Source organism: Onychostoma macrolepis, chromosome 20, assembly GCF_012432095.1.
Source record: "Onychostoma macrolepis isolate SWU-2019 chromosome 20, ASM1243209v1, whole genome shotgun sequence".
NCBI lineage: Eukaryota > Metazoa > Chordata > Actinopteri > Cypriniformes > Cyprinidae > Onychostoma > Onychostoma macrolepis.
This window is the reverse complement of record NC_081174.1, coordinates 30,670,058-30,683,284: the sequence shown is the minus strand read 5'-3', so window position 1 is coordinate 30,683,284 and position 13,227 is coordinate 30,670,058. Positions and strand designations below refer to the sequence as shown.

Genomic DNA, 13,227 nt, shown 5'->3' with positions numbered 1-13,227 from the left:
TTTTTATTACAGTAGTAATATTTCTCTTTGTTGTTTTTGTAGTAGTTTTTTTTTATTTATGTTTTCAGTTTTCATTTTAATTTTAGTAATTTTATGTGTTTTTGTCATTTTTATTTATTATTTATTTAATTTAAGTCCTTGTAGTATTTCAACTTCAACTTATTTATTTCAGTTAGTCGCCAAGGCAACATTTCTTAGATTTAAAGTTAAAATTTGCAGCTTTATTTAAATTCATTTAAATTTAATTTTATATAGTTCTATCATTTTATTATTACATTATATATATTATATATAATTTTTTACAATAAAAAAATGCAATGAGATTTTTTCCCCCCAAATCGTACATCCCTAGTTTTCACCATCAAAATAATCAAATAAAATGGTCAATTTAACCAAGACAAATAGCCATGAATATATTCATTTTTATTTAAAACAGATTTTATTTAATCTATATTATCAGGGTTTGATTTAATCATGAATGGTTATTTTTATTTATTATTGGGAAGTAATATTTTCCCCACCTACGAGCAAATTATGGAGCAAATTATCGCATTTTGATGCAAGATTATGAATCCAGCAGCTGAAGTGTTCACAATGTGACCAGAAATATTGATTAGGACAGTAAATGGACTTGATTTTTTCTTCACATGACCGTGTTTGTGAAGATTATCGACTTAAACAGGACGTTTGTCAGCAGATCAGCTGTGAGTGTGTTATTTATCGAGTCAAACAGACGGGAGGTTGAGGAAGAGAGGGTCAGACCTTAAACCTGACCACACAAACACAGTCTGACCCGGTCAAAGGTCACGCGCTGTTTGTTAAGGAAGTTACAGAACTGAACCAGACGAGTAAAATAAAGTCCCACTGACTGAACATTGACACGAGAGCGTGAGAAACCATCCAGAACACACTCGATAATAAACAAGACTTCAGTTGATGCTGATTGTTCAGTGTGTTTGTGTAGAGTTGTGGATTGATATCATGCACGTGTGTTCGGTCGTGTTTGTTGCTGTCTCTTCTCTAGTTTCAGAGCGCCGCGGTGTTGAATGACGCTCGTATTGTTCTTCTTGTTTGTCAGAGCAGCTCATTACGCAAGCCTTTATTCAGTAGCTGATGTCTCATCTAAAATTAAAGTCGATGGTACAGTCGGTGTTGATAGGAACCAGTGCTATTTATAAGCTATTATAATTTTATTAATATGTTGAATTAGCTTTTATTTTTAGGTTTTCAGTTTTATTTATAATGTAATTTTTTTTAATGTTGTTGTTTTGTCATTTTTATTTATGTGGTTTATGTTTTAGTTAATGTGCTTTAGTTCTTTTTTTCATAACTTTGTTTTCAGTTTTCATTTTCATTTTAGTAATTTTGTTTTGTGCTTTTGTCTTTTTTTATGTTTTTATGTTTGCAGTTTTCATTTTAATTTAAGTTTTAGTAATTTTATATGCATTTGCAACTTTATTTTTTTATGTTTGCATTTTATTTGAATTTTTATGTGCTTTTGTTATTTTCATAAATTTTTATATAATTTTTATGTTTTCAGTTCATTTTAATTTTAGTCATTCTGTTATGTGCTTTTGTCATTTTTATGTCATTTATTTATTTTTTAGTTTTAATTTTAGTCATTGTAGTATTTCAACCAAGGCAGCTTTTCAAATTTTAATTTAAGTTTTTATCCCCAATATTTCTATTTTATTTCTGCTGTATTTCAACTAGTATTACATCAATTCAATATTTCAATTTTAGTTTACAATAAAAACACTGATATGAACAAGCAATTTCTACTTGGGATATTTTACAGTTTAACACACTATAACAGTTTTTGGTTTTGAGTCACACATTTCCACTCAGAATGATTCGGTGAGTGATTGAGGCATTTTCGGTTGAGTCATTTGAGTCGTTTGACTCATTTTGATTCATTCATTCAATGGAACAGCCTCATTAGAGTCATTATTTTTAAATCGGGCCACACCAGTGTTATTTTAGTATTGTTGAGATTCTATTAGCGTTTATTAATATTTTCAGTTTGTTTCTGTTTTCTATTTTCATTTCTGTTAAAGTTTTAGAAATTTTCTTGTGTATTTTTATGTTTTTTTTATTAGTTTTTTAATGTGTTTATACAGGTTTTATTCATTTTTATCTTAGTTTTAGTTATTTTAGCACATCACATTAAACTAAATTAAAATGAGAATTTTTTTCTTTGGCAGCTAGCTGAAATAAAATAATTTGTAAATAATCTTTAAATATTATTTTTTTATAATTTTTTTTTCTATATTATGTTTTTAATAAAGTTTTATTTATTTTCTCTCTATTTTTTGTCATATTTTTATTTTTGTTTTTATTTGTTACTTCATATATCCAAGCATATTCCCAAACTACACTCCACATACTGTAATTGTACAGTAAAACACTGTATTATCAGACAGAGATGGATTGTGTGTAAAATTAGTGTTTGTGTCATTAAACCAGTGTCTTTCTCAGCCAGTAGTAATTGCAGTAATTGTGCTGTGATTTAGTTAGGATAAAAGCGTCCTCTAAATGTCTGTGTACTTTAATGAGTGTTTTGAATCTTTTCTTCCAGAAGACAACAGTAAACCATGCGGTCAGACCAAGAAAGAGAAAAGTAGACCTCCAGGAACCGTGGAGTTCACCGTGAGTTTGCCTTGCTGTATAAACGCTGCTCATCTCCTCAATAAACTGCTAATATTTGATGTATTTAACTGAATGTGTGGATGGTCAGGTCGGACCGAAGGACACTCTGAACAGCATCGCTCTGAAGTTCAACATCACTCCGAATAAACTGGTGCAACTGAACCGTCTCTACTCACACAGCGTCGTACCTGGACAGGTGAGATTGTTATCACTGATAATTCAAAACATTAAATTCGAATTAATCGCCCAGCCCTAGGTTTTACTGTATCAGTCTGATCAATTAATTCGAATTTAATGTTTTGCCACGATTCTATTTTTAGAAATCGAGGAATATTCCATGTATTATTTCTGAACATATTAATATGTATAAGACAAGTTTGTACAAGATGTACAGTAGTTGCAGTTCATGCATCTTTTCTGCAAAGATATTTAACAAATGATTTGTTTAACATTTGTTTTTCATGTGTGCTGCACTTGGAACAGAATTTTCTTTAACTGGAGGGTTAATAAAGAAAAAGTCACTTGAATCATGTTGTATTTTCAAGTTAAAAAACGTAAAAAAAATAAATAAATCGAGAATCAGGCAAATGTTCTGAAAAAATGGAGATTTTAAATTTTTGCCACATCGCCCAGCCCTAGTAAAACCTAAAGACTAACGTTTTGTTTCCCGCTCAGAAACTGTTCGTCCCTGATGTGGACCAATCAGAGCGCGGTTCTCAGGTCGACGGCTCCTCTGAACATCTCACAGCGTCCGAGTCGTCAGAGAAGGAGCGGAAGGTAAGACCTTGTCATGAAGCACAGAAACATCTCCAGCGTGAATCACAACCATACAAACTGTGTGAAGCAAAACAGTGTTTGAGGATCATAAGAAAGACAAACACTGCTGACTGTGTGCTTAAACGCTTCTATGAGTCAAACATCCCATGATGCAACACTGTAATACAACTACTGTTTATACATCATTAAAAATCTAAAAAATACATTATGTAATTTGTTACAAAATATTCAGATATTTAATTTGTAAGTAGGTTGAGAGTATATGTTTGATTTAATACTTTATCATTGTTCATCACATCATATTCATTAGTGTAATATATTGCTAGATCAGGGTTATTATAGTAAAAACATTAAAATAATTAAAGTTTAATTTTTTTAATCTCATTTTTATATTTTATTTTATTTCAGTTAACGATTATAAAACTAAAACCGAAATAAAAAATAACATAAATAAAAATAAACACAAAATTACTAAAAAGTAAAAATTAAAATAAAAAATAAAAACAAATAAAAAAACTATCATTGTATCTCAATGATACTAAAATAACCCCACGCTAAACATTCAGTGATTAAACCGTTTTTGACCTAAATTATTTTCTTGAAGTCCCCCTGAGATTTTAAATTAATATCTCAATAAAGTTCAATAAATTGTGCATTAAATTCACACAGTTAATGTTTACATGACAGGCAGGTAAACAAATAAAAAGTGTTTTATTTGATTGTTTTCATCACACATTTGTAGAATTGTTAGCTTTTCATCTGATTACAAACCTCCTGCAGTTTCCTCCGAACCCAGAATTTCATAAAAGCCTCTGCGCTCATAATAGGACACTAAAAATCATATACTGATGATATTAAAAATGACTGGTGGAGCTCTGTTAAAGTGCTTAATCTTGCTGAATTGTGGATTTGTTCTGCTGTATTGTTGACTAATGCAGTCATAATAAGCATGATGAATAATGGATGAGTTTCTGCTGACTCTGAATCAGACAGCACTAATGGATCTCTGATCTCTCCGTCTGACAGGACGGTGAATCGAGCTGCCGATCCGGACGACCCGTGCGCAGAGAAACATCTCCGCTCTCTGAAGACGAGAGTCCGACCACCGTTAAATTCCTCAAGATGAGCTGCAAGTACTTCACTGATGGCATGGTGAGCGGGGGTCAAACCAACCAATCACATTTCAGAAACTTTAGCTTTGTTCATTTTTTTCTAAAGAGACAAACATAAATAGAGGTGAAAGCCAAAATATGAAGTGTCACAGATGGATACCCAGGTTAAAAAAAAGTACACTTCCATAATGTACTTAAAGTGCTCTATTTTTGTACTTAACATACTAAAAATGGTTCTTTAGTACTTCTTAAGATAAACGGTAACACTTTACAATAAGGTGTTAACATTAGTTAAAATATTAACTAACATGAACAAACAATGATTTTGACACATTTATCACAGTATTTATTCATCTTCATTGATGTTAATAAAAATACAGTCGTTCATTGTTAATGTTAATTCGCAGTGCATTAACTAATGTTAACAAGCACAATAATGCAATATGAACTAAAATGCGCTTTTAACATACTATATTTAAAAAATTTATTTAGTAGTACACTTGAACCCATCTTTCATACACTAGTACACTCAAGTAATTATAATTTTTAGTGTATTTATTAAAAATGATCATTTTTAGTATATTTAGTGCAAAAATAGAGCACTTTAAGTATATTATGAAAGTACCTGGGTATTTACTGAGTAATCCGCAATTTTGTAGATGGGGGTCAAAATGGCAATTTTCACCTGAGATTCAGAGCCAAATTACAGGAGGTTAAAAATGAATTTAGAAAGATGGCAGCATCATTGTTATTTTTTACACAGAGATTGGTTGCTCTATTAGTAAAATCTGTTGACTTTAGCAATCTTTGTTGCATTATATGCCAATGCTGACAGTTCACAAATGAAGAAAAAGCACTTAAGCACAAGTTTTTTGCCCAAAGTTTGCATGCCTGTAACTCAAGAAGTATTAAAGATGTCTTAATATGCTTTTAGATGATGGTTCTTAACAAGCATTTCTTTTAAGGCCCTGTATGGTTCAGTTCCAGAGATATGGGGATTTCAATGTAGCTCAATGAGTAAATTATACACATTTACAGTGGTCAAAAACCAAATGTGGGTCACTTGGTACACAGCTGATGCTTTTTTCTTTTAAAGAGGAAGATCTGAAGAACAAATAGTAGTAGTAGTAGTAGTAATATATATTTATGTAATGCCATGTCAGCATCTTAGGCTATTTTCATGGCAAAAACAATTTAAAAAATACAAGTATAACAAATACAATAAAAACAAACAAACACAAGATTTTTTATATTAACATATGATAAAAATTCTAAAACTTTTTCTGGCAAAATTATACTGAACTGAGTGAGTTCACTTCATAAAAGAGTTTTCTACATGCATTAAAAACTGGACAGTCCATTAAAATATGTTTGATAGAAAGGGGAACCTTGCAGAACATGCATTGAGTAGGGTTTTCACCTTTAAGCAAAAATGCACGAGTCAGTCTTGTATGACTTATGAGACATTGCTAAATACCACTTAATCAAATCTAGTTTTAAAAGAGATTAAAAATCAGTTTGAAATGTCCGGATGTATTTCACGTAGTTTATTATTTGTACATGTATCCCATTCTTCTTGACACTTATTTAAGGGGAGGAATTTGACATTTGTTTACTTCCTGATTAAAAGCCTTCTTTGCAGCTGCATCAGCTCACTCTTTTCCTGAAAGCCCAACATGGCCTGGAACCCAGCAAAAAATAATACTATAGAATTCATTCTGTAGACGGTCCACTTTGGTTAAAATACAATCGATATAGATATGATAGAATCCCTTTGTTATGCATTTTCAATATATTCCAAAGCTAATAGCAATGCACGTGCTTCAGCTGTGAAAATTGAACACTCTTTTGGAATACGAATTCCATAATGTTGCTGTCCAGTCACCATTGCTGCAGTTACCTGAAGAACAAATCATGCTGAAACTAGAAACGTATCTTGTTTCCCTCTATCAAAACAATTGCCTAGATTAGAACATGCATGCCTGTAACTCAAGAAGTATTAAAGATATCACAATATCCATTTAGATTCTGGTTCTTAACAAACCTTTCTTTTGGTATCTTCATTTTTAAGGCCCTGTATGGTTCATTTCATGAGATATGGGGATCTCAGTGCGGCTCCATGTGCAAATTTTGTTGAATTTTACTCATTTCCAATGGTCGAAAAACCAAACTTAGTTACTTTTCATACAGCTGATACTCCTAGCTATTTGAATTATTTAATAATAATAATAACAAAAAATAAAAAATAATAGAAATTGCAAAACAAATGCATTAAAAAAATCATTAAAGTTTTTAAATACTAAAATGAAAATATAAAAATAAATATATAAATGTATAAAATAAAATGTAATTCAAAATATTAATTAAACTATAATAGAATCATACCTGAACCAAATCTTTGTCTGTTCATGTGGATTTAATTAAACTGTGTGTGTAATTTACTGAAGTAAACCTCTATTTATGACGTGTAATTTGCCGTTTATAGGATACAGTGTTGCTGAAAGTTACTTTTAAAAGAAGTGCATTGCAATATTGCGTTACTCCATAAAAAAAGTAACTAATTGCATTACATAGTTTTATGGAAAGCAATGCATTGTTACTTTTGCGTGACTTTTTGCCACCTGGGATGGACTTGCTTATTTATTTTTAATTACAAAAAACCCAAAAGTTGGCAACCGTAAAGGCCCTTTCACACCAAAAGTGAAATTAATAAGCCATAGCCTGAAGTGAATAAATGCAACTTGCGTTACTTATTTAAAAAAAGTAGCTCAGATATTTTCTTGTAAACTTAAAAGTAATGCATTACTTTACTAGTTACTTGAAAAAGTAATCTGATTACACAACTTGCGTTACTTGTAATGCATTACCCCCAACACTGATAGGACACAGTGAAAAACACTGGTCCTACATCCTCTGACCAATGGATTTCCAGTCATTTGTGATGCATTTTTACTCATTATAGTGATTTCCATGATGCAGAAAAGACACACTTCAGATTTAATTAAGGTTTCTGGGATCTCTGCAGGGAGTTGTGGGAGGAGTGATGATTATAACACCCAACAACATCATGTTTGACCCGCACAAATCTGACCCGCTGGTGATTGAGAACGGCTGTGAGGAGTATGGCCTCATCTGTCCCATGGAGGAGGTGCTGTCTGTGGCCCTGTATGACGATGTTTCCCGTATGAAGCTCAAGGACGCGTTGCCGTCGTAAGCAACAGACTCCTTTTTCTCCCTTGGTCTTATTTCTTGTTTCTGTCTTTAAAATCACTTACATTTTGTTGTTGTCTTAGAAAACCTCCTCTGTGTTTTTAATGGTTTTTTAAAACATTTTATTTCAACGATTATGTGCTTGTGTTTACTGCTAGAAACAAGTAGCGCTGTCAAACGATTAATCACATCCAAAATAAAAGTATTTGTTTACACAATATATGTGTGTATACTGTGTATATTTATTATGTGTATATAAATACAAACACATGCATGTATATATTTAAGAAAAATGTTATGTCTATATATGAAATATGTTTATATATAATATAAAATATAAGAATATAAATGTGTATGTGTATGTATGTATAAATGTGTGTGTACACACACATATACTATGTAAACAAAACTTTTATTTTGGATGCGATTAATCACGATTAATTGTTTGACAGAACTAGAAGCAAGCTGCAGGTTTTGTTTTGGGATGGCAACAAACTTTTATTTTAGCACCATTAAGATTTGATTATATACCAGTTTGTTAAAATTAAATGTATTTATTTACTTTTTAAATTTATTATTTTTAACTTTTTATTTTATTACTTGTTTAAAATTGTATTTATTTTATTGTACTTATTGTATTTATTTAAATGTAACTTAATTAATAAATTTTTATATCATTTATTTTGTTTTAACATATATTTTATTTTATTATATATTAATTTACTTAAATGTAGTTTTATTTATTTAATTTGATTTAACTTATTTATTTTATTTTATCTTATTTAATTTAATTTATGTAAATGTAATTTAACTTTTAATTTATTTTCATTTATTTTCCATATTTATTTAATTTTTATAAAATGCATTATTTATTTACATTTATTTTAACTTTTCACATTTTTTATTTTTCTACTTTACCTTATGTATTAATTAATTAAATGTATTAATTTATTTTTACTTTAACCGCACATTTACAGAAAAGGCCTAATGGCAAAATGAGCAATTTAAATGTTATGTGTAAAGGCCTAAGTATACTTCGTTTTTGCACACGCACACCAGCGTATGCGTACATTTGAACGTGTAGCCTTTCAAAGCATACTCCATTTGAAGTTGTGCACGAATGCTTGCGGTCGACACATGCGCTCTAGAAAGCTTCATCCATGTTCAGTGTCTGCTCTATTTTTCCCTGTTAAATCATGACTGATAACAAATATTTTTGAACTCTTTTAAACCAAAGCTGAGCTGTCTCATACCCTCTCGCTCACAAGCGCTCGTCAATGTGAGTGTCTGTTGTTGCAGTCTCCGCTATTTTGTTGTCGTTGTCTGTCTCTTTAGTTTCGTTTTCTACTGTGAAACAACGGCCCGGGACAGTGTTGCCACCTTGTGGAAAAACTGATTACTGCAAAATAACTTCAGTGCGCATGTGCAAAATAAGTACGCACGGTTACAAAAATCGGGTGGTGCGCGTACATTGCACGCCTACTGTTCTGATGACGCAATTCGCGTGCACTGTCCCTCGCGTACGCGTAAAGTATACTTTGGGCTTAAAGTTTATATTTTATAAACAGTGTGATAGTAGCATATTTTCAGTGTTGGGCAGTAGCGTCGCTACAAGTAGTGACGCTACTAGTTTAACTACATTTCTCAGTAGCGTGTCGGTAGCGTCACTGCTTTCTGAATCAAAGTTTTAGTCTAGCATTTGTTAAGTCACAGCCAAATAGCTCGTGCAAAGCGCTGAATCTTTCATAATATGATACTTTGGCCAAATAACAGAAAAAAACTGAACGCCCACATAATGACAGAAAACTGAAAAAAAAAAAAAAAAACATTTGCTGGTCAAAAGCTTCATATTTGAACTTGATTTTGGTGAAATGTTTATATTAATATCTAATGACACATGCAACGATGCAAATAAACATAGCCTATCTGTAGGCCTAAACATCTATATGGCAACACTATACAATACGATTTCATTAAAATACATTTGTTACAGTATTTATTAATCTTTGTTAATGTTAGTTAATGAAAATACAGTCGTTCATTGGTAGTTCATGTTAGTTCACAGTGCATTAACAAATGTTAACAAACAACTTTTGATTTTAATAATGCGTTAGTAAATGTTGAAATTAACATTAAGATAAATGCTGCAGAAGTATTGTTCATTCTTAGTTCATGTTAACTACACTAGTTAACTAATGTTAACTACTGAACCTTATTGTGAAGTGTTGCCATTTATATAAATGTATCTGTATACAATAAAGCCACAATACCAACTACCAATAGGAGGTTTCCGGCCGACAGCAAAAAAAATGTTTGCCTATGTCACAATATGAGGTCAGTCCGGCCCTGCATTTGATACTGATTATGTTGCCAAATTGGTTTGGAACAGCTGTTGAATAAACAATTAAGCTGAACATCCCTGTCTATCTGCTTGACTGACAGTTTTATTGATCACTGAGAGTGCATTGACTTGGTATGATGTTGGTTCAATAGAATTTTTTTTTTTTTTTTTAAATAGCTTGGATGTAGTAAACTACTTTTGCCATGTTGCCGTAGCTTAGCTTGCTACATTTCCCAGGGCTGTAGCTTTAGTGTAGTTAAGCTTCATTTAAAGAAGAGTAACTGTTAGCTTAGCTCACTACATTTTCCAAGTAGCTTGCCCAACACTGCATATTTTAAGCATTTATTCACCATGCTGCAATTGTCAATACATTTTTGTTCATTCTCACAACCTGAGAGACGAATCAAAATTATTGATGTAAATCACCTGAAATAGTCCACCTCTTTCACTTTTACATTTTTTTTGTTTTAATTCATTCCATTTTGATTCAGCTTTGACTCAAAATCACTTTTATCCCTTAAGTTTTGTCATATTTCTGTTTTGTTCAGTTGAGTCCTGAGTTTGTTCATTTTGGATATTTTGTTTGTTTTTCTCTTTAATTTCTCCATCCCCACCCTCATGATGATGATGATGATGGCCGCTGTTGTCGGCGGTAGTGATGAAGCCCAGGATCTCTGTCCGTTATACAGGCCGGGCGAGTGGGAGGAGCTTCCCTCCGAACAAGATCTGAACCCCTTTAGTCGTTATGAGGCTCTCGGCGCGCCCAACCGGCCAATCGTGTTAGACGATATCGAAACGGCCGTCTCTGAGATATCAGAGTGCCAGATCGCTGACAAATCTCCGTCAGACGAAGGTTTCACCGAACTGGAGCTGCTGCAAGGCGACTCTAACACCACCTGCTCCGGCCAGGAGGGGGCGTCACTACAGGAGCAAAGAAAGACGCCAACAGACAAATCCGTGACGTCTTTTCACGTTGAGGAAGACGAGGACGAAGGCCTTCACAACCGTTCCACAGATGACAACGCAGAGCTGCTACAGTCTGTTCCGAACAGGCTGGATGAACCCACGGCGCTGGTGCATGATGGGAAGGAAGCTACCACAGAAGTGAATGAAGAAACCAAAACAAGGGGTGAAACGTTAGTAAATGGAGTCTCTGCAATCGAGGTGACCGCAAGCGACCAAAAAGCAAAGGCGACCCTAGAGGACTCTGAGAAATGTAGTAGTTCGCCTGGACCAAATCTTGAGGATAATAAGGGACCAAACCCAGACGTACAGCTTTCTGAAGCCGAGCTACGCAGACGGGCCAGTGAGGCTGAGATGAAATCATGGCTGCTAAAAAGAATGCAGAGACCAATCGAAGGTGAGTCTGTGTGATTGACAGGAAAGACCAGCCAATCACAGCAAACGACTGTTTTCAAGCATGCGGTTTCTAACATTAGTGAGCTGCCTTGCTGTCTACTGTCTACATAGACGACATCCCAAATTAAATAACTGTCAAACGATTAATCGTGATTAGTCGCATCCAAAATAAAAGTTTTTGTTTACATAATATATGTGTATGTACTGTGTATATTTATTATGTATATGTATATGTATATATATATATATATATATATATATATATATATATATAAATACACACACATGCATATATATATATCTTGAAAATATTTACATGTATATACATTTATATATTTATATTCTTATGTTTTATATTATATATAAATATATTTAATATATAAACATAACATATTTTTCTTAAATATATACAGGTGCATCTCAAAAATTAGAATATTGTGAAAAGTATTTTTTGTACCTTATTTCAAAAAGTGAAAAAAATGTAAAGTAAAACATTTCAAAAGTTTTTTTGTTTTAGTTTTGATGATTAGAGCTTACAGCTCGTGAAAGTCAAAAATCCAGTATCTCAAAATATTAGAATATTTACATTTGAGTTTTATTAAATGACCATCCCTACAGTATAAATTCCGGGTATCTCTTGTTCTTTGAAACCACAATAATGGGGAAGACTGCTGATTTGGCAATGATCCAGAAGACGAACATTGACACCCTCCACAAAGAGGGTAATTACTGAAAGGGGTGGCTGTTCACAGAGTGCTGTATCAAAGCATATTAAATGCAAAGTTGACTGGAAGGAAGAAATTGGGTAGGAAAAGGTGCACAAGCAACAGGGATGACCGCAAGCTTGAGAATACAGTCAAGCAAAGCTGATTCAAACACTTGGGAGAGCTTCACAAGGAGTGGACTGAAGCTGGAATCAGTGCATCAAGAGTAGGGATGCAGCGATTAAACGGTTTTACGATTAACCGCACTTTAAAACGTCAAGGTTAATTAATCGTAAAGGCTCCGCTACACCGAGTGTTTCTGTTGCACGGAATGGAACTGTTGAAACAAGAGCAAGACGAAAACAAAGTTACACTAGCGGTGCACCAGCTTAAAATGCTGTGCTCGGAGACATGGAGGCTACTAGATTAACTATGACAGAGGAACCAAACAGCGATCCTTTATTTCCACCAGAGAAATGACTGAAGTCGATAGTGTGGGACCATTTTGGGTACATCAAGAATGACCAGGGCGTCATTTAAATATTGCCGTAAAAATTGCTGTTAAAGAGCGAATACATAAGGGATAATGCACGGTTAGCCAACCTGTTCTCGCTGTGTAATAAGTAAGGGATAATCAACGGCTAGCTGTGCATTAAATGATTTGAATGCACGACGTGGAGGCGAAGAACAACAATGAAGATTTGAGTTTAGTTATTTAAACAGTCGTTTTACCCCCTCTTTGCTGATTAATATAATGTAGCAATCCAGTATCTAAGCTATTTTATTAATGAAAGTCGCTGGGCAGCGTTGACAACACGTTTCTGTCCTCCTAAATGTTTGTGTGGGCAGCTCGATCTCGATCTCACAAACCAAAATAATAGACATGATTTTTTCAGGCCATATGTAAAATCAGATGAATAAATATTATTAAAATGAATAAGTATGGATGACAGTTGATTACTATAATAGTTTAGTTTATTCCTCTCATTAGTAACAGTGTCCTCTGTGGGATAAATAAAGTTAATATTAGTCTTATATTAATAATACTTAATTAATATTGTGATTTATCATCCCT

At 32.9% G+C, this 13,227-nt stretch overlaps 1 protein-coding gene across 3 annotated transcripts in view; it reads left to right on the top strand.

Moving 5' to 3' along the window:
* LOC131526901 (nuclear receptor coactivator 7) overlaps nucleotides 1–13,227 on the top strand; it is a 29,370-nt gene that overhangs the window by 6,121 nt on the left and 10,022 nt on the right. For 2 of the 3 annotated variants that reach the window (XM_058755605.1, XM_058755603.1), the window contains exons 4-9: nucleotides 2,579–2,649; nucleotides 2,738–2,845; nucleotides 3,325–3,426; nucleotides 4,453–4,578; nucleotides 7,564–7,748; nucleotides 10,746–11,449. In XM_058755605.1, coding sequence (XP_058611588.1) covers nucleotides 2,579–2,649; nucleotides 2,738–2,845; nucleotides 3,325–3,426; nucleotides 4,453–4,578; nucleotides 7,564–7,748; nucleotides 10,746–11,449 — 1,296 coding nt within the window. The remainder of the gene's footprint in view (nucleotides 1–2,578; nucleotides 2,650–2,737; nucleotides 2,846–3,324; nucleotides 3,427–4,452; nucleotides 4,579–7,563; nucleotides 7,749–10,745; nucleotides 11,450–13,227) is intronic. The other variant, XM_058755604.1, reaches the window with a different exon arrangement.